Source organism: Mustela lutreola, chromosome 15, assembly GCF_030435805.1.
Source record: "Mustela lutreola isolate mMusLut2 chromosome 15, mMusLut2.pri, whole genome shotgun sequence".
NCBI classification, from domain to species: Eukaryota; Metazoa; Chordata; class Mammalia; order Carnivora; family Mustelidae; genus Mustela; species Mustela lutreola.
In genome coordinates, this window is record NC_081304.1 from 22,980,911 (window position 1) to 22,998,426 (window position 17,516).

At 58.7% G+C, this 17,516-nt stretch overlaps 1 protein-coding gene across 22 annotated transcripts in view; it reads left to right on the top strand.

The window, feature by feature from the left end:
* Positions 1-17,516, top strand: part of SRCIN1 (SRC kinase signaling inhibitor 1) — a 67,457-nt gene that overhangs the window by 14,259 nt on the left and 35,682 nt on the right. For 14 of the 22 annotated variants that reach the window (XR_009347902.1, XM_059148152.1, XM_059148154.1 and 11 more), the window contains 2 exons: positions 9,939-10,240; positions 13,321-13,419. Coding sequence is in view for 20 of the 22 variants with exons in the window: in XM_059148152.1 (XP_059004135.1) it covers positions 9,939-10,240; positions 13,321-13,419 (401 nt within the window). In the remaining 2 variants the exon portion in view is untranslated. Of the gene's footprint in view, positions 1-9,938; positions 10,241-13,320; positions 13,420-15,565; positions 15,841-17,516 lie in introns of those variants that run through there. The other 8 variants (XM_059148148.1, XM_059148149.1, XM_059148164.1 and 5 more) reach the window with 3 other exon arrangements.

Genomic DNA, 17,516 nt, shown 5'->3' on the forward strand with positions numbered 1-17,516 from the left:
CCTGGAAGGAGCAGGCAGGTTCAGCTGATCTTGCTAGAAGAGTCACCCACCCCAGGCAGGAGGAGTCGAGTTGGCCCCCCAAAGTTCAAGGTCAGGAGGGGCTTCAGATTGGCAACAGGAGGCAAGGGCTGGGTATGTCCTGGACTCCTGTTCTCCTGGCTTCTCGCTGGGGACAGGGGAAGGGCTGGGGAAGGCAGAGGCAGAAAGAGGTCATCTGGGCTGCTCAGACCTCGTCACACCATTATAGGAGTTTTGAAGGCCACCGACTAGGAAGAGTGGTGACAACATGGGGCTCACCCAGCAGAAGGCCAAGCAGATGCCTGGTGGGTGGGGGCTGAAACCAGGCCATGGAAGGAAGGACCCAAACTGTTGACCTTAGAAGAGGAGATTCAGGTTCCAAACCCCCATCCTGCTCTGAACGGAGAGGTTGTGACCTGCCCCTGGGTCCCTCGGAGGACCATGGGCATACACACTAGCTCATTTTAGGGAAGGAGGAACCCCACACAATGATTGATGTCTAGGAGGTAATGAGTTCTCCATTCCTGGAGGTATCCAAGCCCGGGCTGGATGGCATTTCTGAGGCTGGGAGGGCTTCCAGTTGCCCTTGGCAGGTGTTGGGAGGACTCTACCTAGCTGAAGTGTGAGAAGGTTGGGCCTCTGGAGGTTCTTTAAGGACTGTGGGACCCCTGCCCAGCTGGGTGTCTGTGGCTCCAGGGCAGCTTGGCTCCCTGTCCTGCCCTGGGGAAGAGCCCACCCCTCCTTAGACCTTTCTCTGTGAGGCCTCCCTCCAGAGGGGGTGTTGAGGTGCTCTATGCCTCACCCAGGGGGAGGGCTGCTTCAGGATGGCCCTCTCAGGGACTTGGGGGGCACTAAAGAGGCTCTGGCCCACAGACTCAGGGATGCCTTGGGGGCAGGGTCAGCCTCTCCCTCAGGGCAGTGGGTGTACAGGAAAGAAGGGGGTCTGGACTGAGGACCCCCGGCTGGAAGCTGGTGGAGTCGAGGTGGCATCTGTGTGGGGACCCCAGTCGTGGCGGTGCCTGGGTGTGCCCCTCGGCATGTGGATGCCCGTGGGGGGCGCAGGTGAGGCAGGTTGTGACTGGGCCCATGTTGGGGAGCAGGCACTGGGCCCATGGGCGTGCACCAGGGCGCACAGGTGTGAGGCTGGAAGCGTGAGCCAGCACAAGTGTGTCCCTGAGCAGCTGAGCGTGGACCAGGGCCCTGGCTGCTCTGGTGGCTGAGGGAGATGTCCGGGCGCTGGCAGAGGAAGGGCCTCCTAGGAAAAGCCTGACCCCAAGAAGGATGGAGTCTCTGAGGAGGCGATGGAGGGATCTGGCCAGTCTGGGGCTCCTGCCAACATGCGTGAGGCCCTCGCTGAACACTGGGTACTGACAGCTTCCCTGTGGGAGGATGGGAGTGATGGACGGGGCTTCGGCCCCTCACCTCCAACAGAGTGGGGTCCCTCTCCCTGGGAACAGGAGATCCCCCTCTGGCATGCTTTCAGCTGGAGGCAACTGGAGGTGTGTGGTCGCTGCCCTGGCCACAGCACCCCGAGGCTTGAGTCCCTCTTGGGAGAGCAGGAGCTCTTGTAGCCTCTTCAGAATGGCGGCAGAGCTGGGGGGACAGGAGCCTGCCTCTCTCCTCTCCCTCCCTCGTGTTTGCTCCTTCCCTTCCTCTCAGCCTGTTTTCCTCTCAGCTGCCTCTCCAAGGAGATAGAGAGCTGACAGGACACCTTCCTGGGGTGTGTGATGGTGGAGAAGCCACGCAGGAATTAGCCTAACAATGGGGCATCTTGTGGGCCCACACCAAGGCCAAGTCCGGTCCCAGCTTTTCTGGCAACATCTTCAGACCAAAGGTGATGCGCTCCCCTCTGCAGCTATGCCCCCTCCCTTCCCAGGGAAGTCAATTAGCCAGATCTTCATTAGCAGCTAAAAATCAAAACCGTACAGTGCTGGGTCTGATAAAACTCTCAACGATGGGATGAAAGGAAATCAGGCGATAGATAGAGCAGATCAGGAAGGAACTGTCCCCCACTTGCCCCCTAGGCTGGCGCCTTTGTTTAGTGCACAGCCCGCATTCCTGTCTTTTTTTTTTCCCAGACAAATGAGAGAACTAAGGCTCAGGGAGGCTGCTAACTTGCTCAAGGTCACACTAGTCAGTGGCAGAACTAGGTTTGAATAGAGCTTTCTCATCCTCCAATTCAGTGATTTTTGGTAATGTTAGAGCTTTGCCCACTATGGGGTGGTTCAGGGAAAAGAGAGAGGGTTGAATATCTGACCTTGGGGCAAGCAGCTGGCTGTGGCCCTTCAGCAAGGGAGAGAGAGTCTTGTTTGAGGAGTGTGGTCAGGGTGCCATGTGGGGCCCCTGATTTCTCTGTGGTGAGCATCCCCTGGGGCCGGCATGGATGCCTGGGGGGTGTGGTCCACCATGACAGCTCGCTCTTCTCTCTGGGGCTCAGGATGCTAGAGCCATGTTTTCCACCTTGCTGTCGATTCCTCCTATGGAGATTGTTAGTCTGTGTCCTCCTGGGGCCTGAAGCCTGGGTCAGGGGGACTCCCCTGGCAATTGCTTTCTGGGAAGTGGCATGGTGGAATGGAAAAATCCTTGTCCCTGGGGGCCAGGATGCCTGGGTTCCACTTCTGACTCTGTCTCCAGCTCCGGTATGACTGGGTCAGGTCCACTCTGTGGGCCTTGGTTTCCTTCCTGTGAAGGGCATTTGGCTGGAGGAAGAGTAGAGAGCGGTTTTCAAGATGCAGGCACAGGTACACAGAACAGTCTAGAGAGGTCACTCCTGCCCGCTGTGGGGAGAGGATTCCACGGCCACACAGAGCCAAGGCCCCGAGTCAGTCAGAGGCCCTGAGTGAGACCTGAGTGAGCCCCCCCGGGGCCCCACCCCACTCCTGAGATGGCCTGACGATTTCCCCAACCCATCTGGATGGAGTGGTAGCTCCGCTATCAAGAAGCCTCTAGTCTGAGGGAGGAGGCAAAGGCCTAGAAGGCAAGGCAGCTTCTCGCCTAATGAGGTAAACAGGGTTCTACACTTCATGCCCCTGGGGGAGGAGGGGCAGGCCCTGCTCTGAGCCTGAGAAGTGGGCAGAATCAGCAGGAAAGGTTCAAGAGAAGGAGGGCTGAGAAGGGAGATCCTGGAGAGGAAACATCTGGCTGGGGCAACGCCCGCCCTAACTTCAAGGAGCCCAACACCCATTCCCTCTCAAATTCTCTTTCCCTGAGGAATCTCCTAGAAGCTCTGCTGGGAGCAGCCAGGACCCAGCCTCCCCACAACAGCTCCTCCTAGGCAGGTGAGCTCTCCTTCCCCCAGCCCCGAGGAGGTCCTTTAATTCTATTCCGAGATTCCGACTCGTTTACCAACTAAGTAGCCTTCGGTGGGTTTTAAATCTACACAAATTGGTTTGTGTTTTTCTGCCTGCACGACGCTGTGATGGGCAGTGCCCCGCACCCTCCCCTGCCTCCCCAGCTCCCTCTGCGGCTCTGTTGTTCACACCCCTCCTGAGTCTCCGTGCCCAGCTTCCCTGGGGGCTGGGGTAGCAGAGCTCCCTGGGCATGGGGATGGAAGGGCTCTGTGGGCATGGGCGTGGGCCACAGTCCTCGTGTCCCTCTTCCCTGCCCCCCTACCCCGCCCTGGCCCAGGGGAAGGGAGTCTGCATGGTGACTCCTGTGACATCACTCAACCTCCCTGACCCTCAGTTTCCCTGACAGTACTGCAAGGAGAATCAGCTTGCCCCAGGCCCTTCCCCATGTAGCTCTGGAGATCAGTGTTGGGGGCTAGGGAGGAGGCATCAGCCAAGGACCACCCTGACTCTGCCACCTTCTTGCTCTGCCCACCATCCCCCGACGACTGCAGTGTCCAAGCCTCGGTCCATCTAGAGGGGATGGGCTCTACCTGGCCTCCTCCCACTTCTCTGTCCTCCCTCTGACACCTGGGTGTAGGGGTGGGGAGGAGAGCTGACCTTCATCCGGGGACCGGGACCGAGGGATGACAGCTTGCCTGGCCTTGCCCCTGTGTCCCTAGTGCCCCTTCTCCTAGACACCAGGAAGTCAGCTTTATTGTCTAACCATCTGCCCCATGCTTTCAAGATGGCTCCCTTCCCTCCCTGGCCTCCCTCTCCTGGGTTCCCCTCCCCCACCCTCCCTACTCAGAGAGGCTCTCCTGAGGTGTAGGGTTCCTGGCCCCTGCTGTGGGCCAGGAACTGGACATGAAGCCTTGTCCCTCCTCCTTAGTCCGTCTCCCTCCTCTCCTCCAAAGGCCCTTCCTCCCGTGCCCGCCCCCACCTCAAGGTTCTGGTTAGAGTGACAAGGAGACTCAACAGGGCGCTGGGCATTAGCAATTTGGGGGGATATTACACAGGAATGTTTACAGAAAGGCAATTGCCCGGAAAATGACTTTGGTTGCTGTGGTATGGGGCGGAAAAGATGGTTTTAGAAAACAGACACAGATGGGCTTCTGCTCCAGGGACCCACAGACAGACAGCAGGGGCTGAGGGCCACAGGCACGCGAGGAGCACAGAGCCAGGGGCGCCCAAAGACAGAGGGGCTGCTTTCCTCAAGGGGAGGTGTGGGTTATGGGGCAAGCCTTGAGCACCTCATCTGCGCCAGGTTCCTGGACCCTCTGCCAAGCTTGACCTTTGTCCTCTAGCCTGTGACCTCCCAGCACAGTGTGCTTCCTGATTGTGAGGGGCTCCCAGGAGGATGGAGCTGTCAGGCACAATTGACGGTGGCAGCCGCCTCCGGGCACCTCCTGGGTGACTTGGGCTCCTCTTGTTTGGCTGCAGATAAGGGGGTGGGGGGGAACTGGGGGAGCCTTGAGCTGCATGTGCTCCTGTGTGTGTGTGTGTGTGTGTGTAAAAAGCACTTTAGGGTTTGAGCCAGGCCTTCCACTCTTCCAGCAATCGCCATGCACCCCTTCTCTTGCCCTGCCTGCAGGCCCCATGGCATCTGACATCTAGCCCCAGGGAACCTGGGAGCTCCCTGAGCTGGTGCCCAGCCCCCATCTCTGCCCAGGAGATGGATGGGGCACACCTGGGAGCCCTCTCAGGGCACATCCAGCCTCCTGATCTCTGGAGACATGGAGACAGGGACCTAAACTCTGAGTCTTGAGCTTGGGGTCCTCACAGCAGGGGCCCCAGAGAGAGAGACCTTTTCTAGATCTTGTATCTTCCTTCTTCCGTCTACTTCCTCCCCTTCCTTGCACTTCTTCCCTCTCCCTCCCCACTTCTTCTCCCTTCTCCACATTCCCTTCCTCTGAAGATGATGTCATGTGTGAATGTTGCCCAGTGGCAGCCAGAGGACAGAGTGGTGACATCTGGGGTAAAGACACGAGGTGGGGGTGGGCTTTGGTGGCTAATGAGATGGTGTCACTGAAACTTGGGGATCTTCATTTTTATCATGAGTTACAGTGATCTCATGTAAAAGAATGCAGAGGAGGATAAAAATAAATCAGGCTCATAAATAAAGGTGGAATTTGGAACTGGCGGAACAAACAATGTCGCTGTTACCCAAGCGCCTGCGCCTTTATCCTTGGCCGGCCACTGGGGGGCGCCCACCCCCACCTGTCACCCCAGCCTCAGGCATGTACTTGTCCCTTCCCCCTGGCCTAAGCTGGGGAAGGCTGAGCTGAGGGTGGCAGACCCTCCCTTCCCCATTTTCCCTTCCCTTTATTCCGAGCTGGATTGCACCAGTCTCGGGCATCTTCTCTGGGGTTTGGATCTCCTACTCAACAATTATGATCAGTCTCACACATCTGGTGCCAACCCCTCTGATCCCAGCTTCTCTCTCTGGCTCCCCCAGCCTCCATCCCCCAGGGGCCTTCAGTTCCAACCTCCCTTCCCCAGTGTACCCCAGCTCAGTTCCTCCTCCAAGGCCTCTCCACCCTTCCCCTTCCCTCAGAGAACCCCTGCCCTTCCTTTGAAGCTCACAGTCCTTCAATCCCCCAACCCTGCTTACCCCCTCAAGGCCTCTCTGTCCCATCTGTCCCCTCAGCCACCTCATCAAGATCCCTGCCCATCCGGAGCCCTCGCCGCCCCCTGCCACTGAACGGGAAGCATGGGTGTCTGCTGCGCGTGTCGGCGGGGGGGGGGGGGCAATTGGAATTGATCTCTGGCCCTTTGCACTGGGCTGCTCAGTCAGGGCTGCTCTGGGGACTAGGTGGTGGCAGGAACAGGCACAGGGGTACCGGGAAGGCTGTTCGGCTGGGATCCAAGAGCCCATGTGCCTGGAATGCCTTTAATTCAAAACAACACACTCTCTCCTCCATCATCTTGGGGTAAGACAGGGGCAGGGTTTAGTGGGGGGACATCCCCATTTTACAGATTAGTGCCCTCAGGCTCCAAGAGGAAAGAGTGATGAAATGAACGCCTAATCCAGGGTCCCGCAGGGAAGGAGCTGACTTGAAACCCAGGGTGTCTCTGGCCTGGGGTTCTTTTCCTCCTTGACCTTGAGTACCTGTGACTCATGAGAGAAGCTCCTGCCCAAGTCCTCTGAGTGACACGGGACTCCTTCTCCTAAGGGTAACAGGAAGGCCTCAGAGCCCAGAAGCCCAGGTCTGTCGTCCCAGTCCCCTGGGGCCCTGCAGAACGGAGTGAGACAAGCACAGAGCAGGAGCCTCCCCTCTTCCCCTGCCCCCCCTTCCCCTAGCTAGTTTGTCTTTGTTAAATAAAGCTGAGGAACTTGAAGGTTCTTAAAGAGATGCTAGAGCTTTGCGGATCCAAGCCCCTCCTTCCCACCGCCCCTCAGAGTTAGCAGACTGTCTCTCCTGCCTCTGCCCGCCCCTCTCTCTGCCACCCCCAGAATCCAGCTCCTGCCTTACCCCTGACTCCTCCCTCTGTCAGTGAGGGCTGAGCCCTGACCTCAAGAAGGGAGGGACAGTCCTGTTTCTACTCTCCATTCAAGATGCTGGTAGTCCACCCCCGCCCCCGCTGCCCACAGCGAGATTCATGGGACTGCTCCCGCTCCACGCATGGCCCGCTCTAGCAGCCTGGACCCCTTCTTGCCAGTCCTGCCTTGCCCCTTTAACCAGTGTGACCCCCGCACCTCCCTCAGTCTCTGCTGGTCTCCGTTTGCCCCAGCCCAGACTTGCTGAGATGTTCCGCTAGGAGCCAGGGAAGGAGGTGAGGTGTAGGCATGAAGGGTAAGGATGGGGGTGAGCAATTCTTCTGGGTCCCAGAGAGCAGAAGGGCAGGGGTGAGGGGACATAAGAACCGGAGACCTGTCCCCTGCACGTGTGTGTGTGTCCAGAGCCCTTAGAGAGTACTGTGAGTCTGGCTGTTGGCACAAAATGAGGGAGGTCTCTATGGCTCAGGTGGGGCTGGGCCAGACTCTAGGCCTGGGGTTCCAGCAGCAAGGCCTGTGGGCAGAATCTGCCCCTGCCTGGGCAAAGAGAGGGCTATGGCCGTGGAAGTTATCCTCCTGCTCAGTGCAAATGTCCACAGGAGCTGAGGTTAAGTGGAAGAGAGAGGCTAAGTGTCATGAGAGGCAGACCCCTGACTCTGGTTGGGGCTATTTCTCTGGTGCCTAGACACCCCCATCCTGGCTTCTTCTCCCCCATCCTGGCTTCTTCTCCTGGATGATTATTCGGGGAACTCCTTTCCGGCCACATTTCCTGGGACCCCAGACTGCCGCCAAGCTTCTCAAGGACAGGGACTAGGCCTTCATGAAGATGGTCCCTGGGTTCCCAGCCCCACTCAAGCAAGGGCCATCTCCGAGGATTTCCTCCAGATCAGGGACTCGCTGCACCATATTAGCTCAAAATGTTTTTCCTTAATTCTCTTTGAACCTTTATATAAGTTTACTTAAAAGGAAACCTTCTCTCTTTACTGTCCCGAGGAATGAGATCCATGAAATCAATGGTTGGATTGGGTCTGTGGGGTTTTCCTAATCTTTATGAAAATAAAGGCATAAATATTAAACTGTGAAACCGTGTTCCTCCCAAGGTCTTGTGTATCTGGACCTCATTTTGAGGAGCATGCCAGAGGGGGTGACTGCAGTGAAAGGGACAGATGCCTGGGGGGGGGGCACAGTAGGGACCCCAGACCCAGTGTCAGGCTGGGGAGGGAGCAGATGAACAGAGATGAGCACCTAGTGCCCCGTGGCGTTGCCATTGTTCTGTCAATAGATGCTGTTGAGAAAGTGTGGTGGGAGGGGAGGAGGCCAAGCTAATAGATACTGGGGCCAGATCTAGCCTCTACCACTCACTGTGGCTTTGGGCATGTCCCCGGACTTCTCCAACCTTGGCAGCCCCATCTCTGAAATGGGGCCACAGTGATTCCCCCCTCAAAGGGTGTTGATGGCCATGTTGATGGCAGTCATTCAGGCCTTTGAAAGCCATGGAAGCTTCTGTCTGTGGAAGCCCTTCTTCCCTTAGTTTTGGTGGCAGGTGTTAGGTCCTCAAAGGTTCTGTCCCCCAGATCTACATGCCTCAACCACAGCCTCGGGAGGAGTGTGGGTATGTGTGTTTGTGTTGGGTGAGAGATGGTTTTTCCTGAAATGTGGCTGAATCTCTTCTTTCCTCCTGCGGTGCGCAGTGGCTGTGTGGAGGAAGAGGGCCAATAGGGCGTGGCATCTGGATGGAACATGGCTGGATCCCAGAATCCCTAGCCTCCTCTTCTTTGCCCCAACTGGCCCCGCGAGTCAGCCCCTGTGTGGGGGTACACTTGTCTGCAGCAGTGCCTGACAGCCCTGGATCTAGGCTATATGTGGGGGGCGTGGCCTGGAGACTGATGGATGGTGGGGCTGGGGTATTCCTGGGAGACTGCGTTTGCCTCCCAGTAGGGAGCCCCTTGGCACCTGGTACGGGTGTCATTCTGGAAGCGCTGTGCCCTTCTGGGCTATGAAAAGTCATCTTCGAGGCTAGAAGGTGGGAAACAGCAAGGCTCGGCCAGGAGTGGGGCAGGATGGGACCAGGAGCTCAGGGATGGTGGCCATATGGGAAAAGGAGTCAGCATTCCGTGTGGGGACCTCAACCCCCGGCCTTCTCTTTTTTTCTGCTTCTGTACTGTCCTTTGTCCCCTGTGCGTCCCTTAAAGGTCTTGAACTTGTGCGTATGTGTGTGTGTGTGTTGGGAAGGGAGACTGAGGGGTGGGAGGCCTGGGGGAGGGGAGGGCTCCAGGGGAAGGGCTTGAGCTGTTCTGTCTGCTTTCTTTCTCCTTTGAGTTTGTCCCAAACCCATCTCTCTCTCACTGTCCTCTCTGTGCCCAGTCTCCCCTGTCTGTCCATCTGTCTGTCTCCGGGGAGGGAGGGAAAGAGAGGGTCCCATGCCCCAGACCCTGGGCCTCCAACTCCTTGCCATCATTACTCCTGCCCCCAGTATCCTAGTCCCGACCCTTTTCCAAGCCAATCCCTAGCCTTTAGGACGAGTGTGTCCTGGGCATGCTAGTCTGAAGGAGGAAGCTAGGGTCTCTCCCCCCCCCCCCCGCGCCCCCCCTCCGCCACCCTGCCCCACAACACACACACACCCCTCTTCTTAGAGGATGCTCATCAAAGGAAGACTGGGCAGGCTCCTTCCCACATCTTTCAGGAACCATTTAAAGGAAACGCCCCTTCCCTAACCTGTTCACACCAGCTGTGGGAAGGAGGAAAGGGATGAACGAACGGCTCCAGGTGTTCAAGACCCCTGGTTCCAGCCTTTCCTTGGCCTCAAAAAACAGCCGCTCACCTGCAGTCGTTACCTTTCCAAATGCACCCAAAGAAGAGCACGAAGCCGGGCCCCGCCCTTGCCCCCCAACTTCCTTGGAGCCCCCCCCCCCCGTTCGGTCCCCTAGTCAGGGGGCGGGGCAGCCCCGTTCTGGTCTCAGCCCCCCACCAAGCCTCTTGCCCCGCCTTAGGCCTGCCCCTCCCCTCAGTGACACGGCCCCAACCCGGTGAGGGCTGGGCAGCCCCAAGCGCCGGGCGCCCCGTGACCCCGCCGTGCCCCCTCTCCCCTCTCGCAGATCCGGAGCGGAGCAGCCCCCCCATGCTGTCTGCGGATGATGCAGAGTACCCGCGGGAGTACCGGACCCTGGGGGGCGGGAGCGGCGCGGGCGGCGGGGGCCGGCGCTTCTCCAACGTGGGGCTGGTGCACACGTCCGAGCGGCGGCACACGGTGATCGCAGCCCAGAGCCTGGAGGCGCTTAGCGGCCTCCAGAAGGCGGATGCCGACCGCAAGCGCGATGCCTTCATGGACCACCTGAAGAACAAGTACCCGCAACACGCCCTGGCCCTGCGGGGTCAGCCTGACAGGATGCGCGAGCAGGTGAGTGGGGGGCCCGCTGTGGGCCGGGGAGGGGTCTGGCCCCGTGCTCCCCTGCCCCCGGGACTCTGATTCAGTGCGGCATCAGAGGAGAGAGCGGGAAAGAGGGTGGAGGGACTTTTCTGGAGCCTGGGGAGGAAGCGGATGGGGGCTCAGCCTGCAGACCTCTGTGTGCAGTCCCGCAGTTGGGAGCACTGGCTGGAGCAGAGAGGCAGAGGGGCGTTGGACCGGGCTGAGGCGTGGGAAATTCGTCTCAGCGGCCAAAGAAGTGGTGGGGAGGGGGAGGGGAAAGTCCTGGGGACTGGCTGTTCGGAGCCTGAAAATCCATCCCGCCTGGAGTTGAGACCACCCCTGGGGGACACCTCTGTGACTGGCCTCCTTGGGAGCCTCAGTAGGCTGGATCTGCTGTGCCCCCAGCTGCTGTAAGAACAGAGCCCAGAACTCCTGGGGCCTTTTGCCTTGTCTCCTCCCTCCATGTCTCCTCCTCCCTTCCCCCCAAGACTCACTGTGTGACTTTGAGCTAGAGGCTGCCTTGGTTTCTCTTCTGCCATCAGAAAGGCTATAGAAGAGTCCGGGTGCCTGCTTCTGGACCTGGGCCTGCCTCCTCCTATCTGGGGTGGGAAGCTTCCCTTGTAAACCTCTCCCAGATTCTTGGGTTCCTGGATGCACCTCTCTATCCATGTATGACTTTGTCTGTAGGAAAGTTCTTTCTTGGGACAAGCCTTCTGCCTACAGTCCCACATTGGCAAGATGCCTTGATGGCTGCGGAGACCCACTTGTTCTCTCCAGGAGAAGCGGAGGAGGGGAGGGTGGTACATCCCATCCACACTATTTCACTCGGGCCTGGGGGTGTCCCACACCTGTCTTGCTCCATACCCCTTTCCAGATGCCGCTGGATGTGGCTGGGAAAGGGGAAGAGTGTCCCAACTCCCATTGTCACAACAGGGAACAAGGACACATTGGCGCACCTCCCTGCCCCATGTCACCTCCAGTTCTGTCTTGCTTTTGCCTTTTCCCAGCTTCTGAGTCCTCCTGGGAACAGAGTTTTGATCGGAATAAGGGAGAGTTGTAGATGGACATATGGCCCTCACCCTCAGGGAGCCCCTCTCTGTGGGTTCCCTCTGTGTGCTCTGGCTTGGGAGGAGGGAGCAGGGACATTTGTGATCTGGAGCCTGTGAAAGAATGGTTACGCTTAAGTAGGAGGGGCACAGTCAGTTGGGAGAAGGTTTAGAGAGGGAGAGACCAGGTAGGCAAGCCTGGTCAGGGAAGGCTACCTGGAGGAAGAGGTACCTAAACCAGGCTTAGAAGGATGAAAAGGGTCTGAACAGGCATTGAGGAAGAGAATGCTGTTTTAGAAGCTGGGAAGATGGGAGGTGAGCATGGTCCGGAGTCGGTTTGGGGCTGGGTACAGAGGCCCACCTGGCTGGTGCTGAAGACTCCGGGTGGGAGGCATTGGGAGATGTGGGGACAGACTGGAAAAGTGGGGTCAGATGATGGCGGCTAGGAGGGCTGTGGTTGTTTCTGGATGGTGAATAGGAGGCAGCAATGGGGGGCTGGAGGCAGGGGAGGAGTGGGATAAGAGAGTGGGTTAGGGAGGACGAAGGGAAAGGGATGGGAGATTGGAAGGAAGACTGCGCAAGGCTTGTTTGCTGCCTGGACCGAGGAGCCAAAGAAAACCTGGGCAGCAGGGAGATGTCGGTGTCTTGGGGAGAAATGGGGGTGGGGAGGAAACATTTGGAGGATGGGACACAGGAATATGGGAGGGGAGTTTGCAGAGCAGGGATAATGTTTGCCGGGATGTCCATTAGGCGTGCCATGTGTATAGCCCAGGACTCTGAAGGGACAACAGGGTCAGGAAGAGACTGAGCATGTGGATTGAGGGACCCAGGGCATAAGTGCGGCCGCCAGGGCAGAATGGTCTGAGAGGGGAGAGGGCCACAACAGTGGCAAGGAGGAGCCAGGAACATTCTCTCCATCATGAGGAAGAGGAGAAAGGCCCAGGAGGACGACCACTTGCACTTCCGAAGTTGGCGGGGAGGGGTGTGAGGGGGGAGAGAGAGAAACAGCCATCGGGACTGTCTGGGATCTGTGGGTCCAGAAGGCTCCCCTCGTCTCTCATGGTATGGCAAGGTAATGGATGGTTTCAGGGGTGGAAGAGACTGGAGGTGGCGAATGAGCACGACCTGGCGCTCAGATTGGTCTGGGAGGTTTGGCCATGAAAAGGTGAAGACAGCAGGTGTGATGGCCTCCAGGGGCAGTGGGCCTGAGAGGGAAGGTGTGGGTGCGTTGGAGGGCCTCAGACATGCCCGGCATGGTCGCTGACACAGATTGGCACTCAGCAAATACTTAGATGAGTATGAGAACAGCGACTCGCTCACAAATTCATTCCTTTGTTCATTGACTCATTCATTCCCTCCAGTAGAGTGTGAGTGGGTAGGACCTACAGCCAGTTCCCTGACCGGGGAGGACTGGGCACCTAAGGGTAGGGCCGGCGGGGTGAATGGCTGTGGAATGAATGAAGATGAATGAATTTGGGGATGTTGAGTCGGGAGAGGACCATGGGGAAAATCAGAGGGTGATGGGTTTCAAGCCTTAGGTGTGGTGTGGCCCTGGAGTGGGAGATGGCAGGAAAGAACGAGGTGCTGTCAGAACAGAGGCCCGTGGGGATGAGGACCCCTGCGGAATGGTTCCCCGTCTTTGTGAAGTAGGCGGTGACCTCTTCCGTGCGGAGGTAATGAGGAGTCGGAGGAGCAGACAGGCGAAGATTGGCTCCCTGGCCGAGTGTATAGGGAGGCAGTCAAGAAGTGAAGAAAAGGAATTCAGGAGTATCTGATGGAAGGGGGACTTTTCTGGGGCTCAGGGAGCCCCAGTCGGACAGAAAAGGAACATCCAGAAACAGACCAGGGGCTCTAGTTGAGAGATCCAGTCTCGGGAAGGGACTAGCCAGTGTTGCAAGGTCCCTCTGGGGTGTGAGCTCTGTGCCAAAGCTTGCCCCAGGAATGTCCCTCCTTACCCCATCACAGTCTCCCAGCGGCTCCTGCCCGCTCCCCCTAATGGGGTGTCCCCCCCCTTCGCACACACAGGTTGGCGGCTGGACCGTGGACCCCGTGTGCCTCCTCAGCTCCCTCTGCTCCCACCTCCATGGCGACTCCGCCCCCTCCGGGGCTGGCCAGCCGGCCCAGGTGAGTCACCCACTGCCCCCATGCCCCCCAAACCCCTGGCGGAGTTTGGCTTTGAGGAAGACTTTTTTTTGGAGGGGGGATATCTAGGATTTTAATTTTGCATCCCTTTCTCTTATACAGGAGCCCCCCATTTCAGGAGACTCCTATGACTTATACTCTCCCCTGATTGTCTAATTCCCACCACTACCTCCCCAAAGGTTTAGCTTTGGGGAAGGGATTTTTTGAGGGGGAATACTCAGGTTTTGAAAAAAATTTTTTGGATTCTTTTCTCCTTTTTTTTTTCTTTTCTCCTTTAAACTGGAGTACCTGTTCCACCCCTCATCCCATCGGTTTTCAGGAGACTCCTACGCTCTGTATTCTGTTCCCACCCGCCCCCTGCCACAGACCACTTCACTCTCATATCCGCCTGCCCCCAACACTACCTTTCCATCTCTGAGAGACCCAGCCTTCCCCTCAGGTCTTACCATCAGGAAGTTCTTCACAATGTCTATCACCCTTCTTGGTAGGTTCAAGGCTCAGTTTCCTTTTTTTTTTTTTTTTTAAAGATTTTATTTATTTGACAGAGACAGAGATCACAAGTAGGCAGAGAGAGGAGGAAGCAGGCTCCCTGCTGAGCAGAGAGCCCCCAATGCGGGCTCCATCCCAGGACCCTGAGATCATGACCTGAGCTGAAGGCAGAGGGTTTAACCCACTGAGCCGCCCAGTTTCCAGTTTTTAAGAGGACTTTGGCATCTAGCCATTTGTTCTGAATTTGTTCCCTGATTCCTCACTAAGCCTCAGTTTCCCCTATTGGGAAGACAAATCTCAGCTGAGAGATGGGCACATTTAGGCAAGGCTTGGACTCACAGCTCAGGCCTGGACATTGTCACGGGAGAAAAAAAGGCATCAGGGGCCCCAACAGGGAGGAAGGACCAGAGAGTATGATTGCAGCCGGTGGGGAGGGGTAGACACCCTGAGGGTGGCCTTGGCTTGAGGGTGCTCAGCTGTAGGAGGCAGAGGAGATGGAGAAATGGGGAACCCAAGGGGTGGCATGGGTACCAGCTTCACTGCTTCATACACCCTGCTGCCCCTGGGGACGGGCGACAAGGACAGGCTTTTTCAAGATTTAGAAGGAAAGACGTGACACCCTAGGAGAGGACAAGGCTCCAGAGCACGGATGTTTTAGTGGAGTGTAACTCGAGTCTGGCAGCAGACTGGCACGCTTGGCATCACCCACAGGGCATTCCGCCCACTTCCCTTCCTGGCTTTTAGCCCCATCTTGACGGCACTTCGGGGAGCAAAGATGTGTCTGCCCTCTAGGGCTGGATGGCAAATGGGACAGACTTGTCTTGAGTGGCCAAGTGCACGTGGAAACCAAAAGGGGTCCGGGACAGGGATGGTGACAGGGCAGCAGGTGTGGTGTGCCTGTGGCAGACGGAGGCTCTCTCCAGATGACCTGTTTTGGCACTAGACATGGTAGGGGTGACGGATAAAAGGGAGGATGAGCTTGGTGAGCTCACTTGTCCCAGGTCATGGGGCTCTAGCCTGTCTGCATCCGGGATTTGCTCTGATGGAGGAAATTCCATACAGGTTTGAGAAGACCCTGACCCCAGGGTTTTGTGATTCAGAGGAAAGTGGCCATTCATAGGCTCTTGTCATCACTTGCTGCTTGGTGCTTATCACACTGCTCCATGGCTGAGTCGGAGGCTCCTTTATGTAAAGCGCAGGATCAGAGAGGGTCAGCATATACCAGAGTTGCACAGCCGAGCAGGATCAGAGGCTACCAGGGAAGCTCAGGCGTCCTAGGCCTCCCAGACTTGGCTGGGAATTGAGTCACAGGAGAGCTGAGTAGGGCAGCGGTGCCCCCTGAGACCCTGACGGGGAGAGGCTATGATCTCGGAGGGTCACAGGTCGGGAGACAGGCCATTTTCCTCCCCCCAAAGCCTAGGCCAGACCCTTGGGAGTGGGAGGCTGAAGAGGACCCTGGGAGAGGATCAGAGGCTAGACTCCAAGCCGCAGCCCCTCCCCCGCTTCCACCAGTCCGCCTAACCTCCCTCCCTCCTTCTGCAACCCGAGTCCCGGGCGGCGGGCCGGCGTATCGGGTGACCGCGGCGACGCAGCCACCAGCCTCCGCCGATCCGCGGCGGGGCTGCGCCGACGGGGCCGCGCCGGGGGAGGGGGCCGGAGAGAGGATGTGCTCGGCGGCGCGCCGCGCAGCGCCAGGTGGAGTCGCGGTTACCGGGGCGACCGGGGCCCGGGCCGGCTCGGCGGCGGCGGCGGCTCTCGCATTGCAGCAAAGGGCACCGGCGGCGGCTGCGGCGGCTGCGGAGGCGGCCGGGGGAGGGGAGAGCCCGGGCGGGTGGGAGTAGGGGGCAGCCCTCCCTCCCCAGCCCGACGCGGGACCCGGGGCTGGGGGCCCCGCGCATGCACCTGTGGCCACAGGTAAGGAGGAGCGGCTGCGGGGGCCAGGGCTGCCGCCTGGGGTTCCGCGGCCGGCGGGGCACAGAGATGGGGCCAGCTCCGCGGCTCCGGGGGGCGGTCCGGGAGTGGGAGGCGCGCAGGCCGTTGCGGTTCCCAGTCCCCGAGAAACGCCCCCTCCCTTCCCCCACCGCGTTCGCCGCCTTCCGCGTGGGCCGCCCCCCTCAATGCGGCGGGCGCCCCCTCCCCCAACCTCGGAAAGTCATGACCTTCCTGGGGTGCGCCCTTGCCCCCGGGGCCGCGCAGATCCCGCAGAGCCCTCCTTCCCACCACACTCTCTGCATTGGGGAAGGGTAGGAGGGGAGGGTGTCGCTGGACACCCCCGGGGGGAGGGTCACGCGTGTGCGTCGAGGTGGGAGGCGGGCCACGCGGGGGCACGTTAGGTAGCCCCAGCCTAGGGGGCGGCTGTGGACGTGTGTTCACAGGAGTTGAGAGGTGGGTGTGTGCGCCCGTGCATGCGGAGTTAGAGGATTCAGGAGCCGGAGGGGCGACCCATTCGGTTGTCCTCCCTCCCTGGAGGATGCGTCGTCGGGGCTCGGGGTCAAGGAGGGGTCATGCCATTCACCTAGCCTACTGGGGACGCCTGCCCCGAGGAGGGGAGAGACTCGGTGGACTGCGCTGCGATTCCCAGGGGGCACAGCCCCGCCCCTCCCAGGGCTCGCCCCTGGGAGAAAAGGATCAGCTGCAGGGGGCGGGGAGAACCCCACGAAGGGCACTTAGGGTGGGGAAGGGCGGGGGTTAACTCCTCAGCCCTCGGAGGAAAGAAGCTATTTCCTTTTTTCACCAGGGAGTTTGAGGACTCCCTGGCCTTGCTTTCTTGGGTCTCTGAGAAGCTCCCCATCCCTCATTTCTGAAAGCCTGGCCCCTAGAGAGCTTCCACATCAAATCCTTTAGAACACCTCATTTTGCCCTCTGCTCCTGGAAGACTCTTTCCTACAAGTGATTACCCTTGGCAAGGGCTCTCCCATTCATACCTTTTTTTCTACCTTCCCACGGTCCTCTGGGAAGGGGAGACCCCTCTTTGAGTATGGGGGGTACTGGAGGTGTTCGGGGCAGGGTTCAGGGGCCAAACCTCTCTTGGGCCCTTCTTGCCCTTTCCCCTCCTTCCAGGGGGTTCCTGGTGCTGGGAAACTCCAGGACCGCAGCCAGACAAAAGCATTTAGAGACAAACCCCCTCCTCCTGTGGGCTGGTCCTATGTCCTTCACATAGGTTCCTGATCAAATATTTGTTGAGGGCCTATTACATACCTGGGCATTGCGGTAGGTACACAAGAGGAACAGACCACCGGGTCAAGGGTGGGGAGGTTGGATGGGGACAATCTCATCTTAGCAAACCAGGAGGAGCCCTCTGCTCTCAGTGAGCCCAGGCTGTCCCCTGGAAAGAGACAGAGACAGAGGTTGGACGATATTCCTAACGACTTCTCCCCACTATCTTTCCTCCCCCCACCCCCACCGCCCCGTCCCTCCCTCACAAGGACACTGAGTTGCCAGGAGACTGTGTGTGTCATTTCTGGTGGGAATCTTCCCTCCCGCTTTCCAGAGAGGCAGAGGGTGCTAGGATCTACTCAGTGTGCTTTATGGGCCGGAGCCCAAAGTCTCCAAAGTCTGATCTCAGGCTCACCCCACTTTGCCGAGCACAA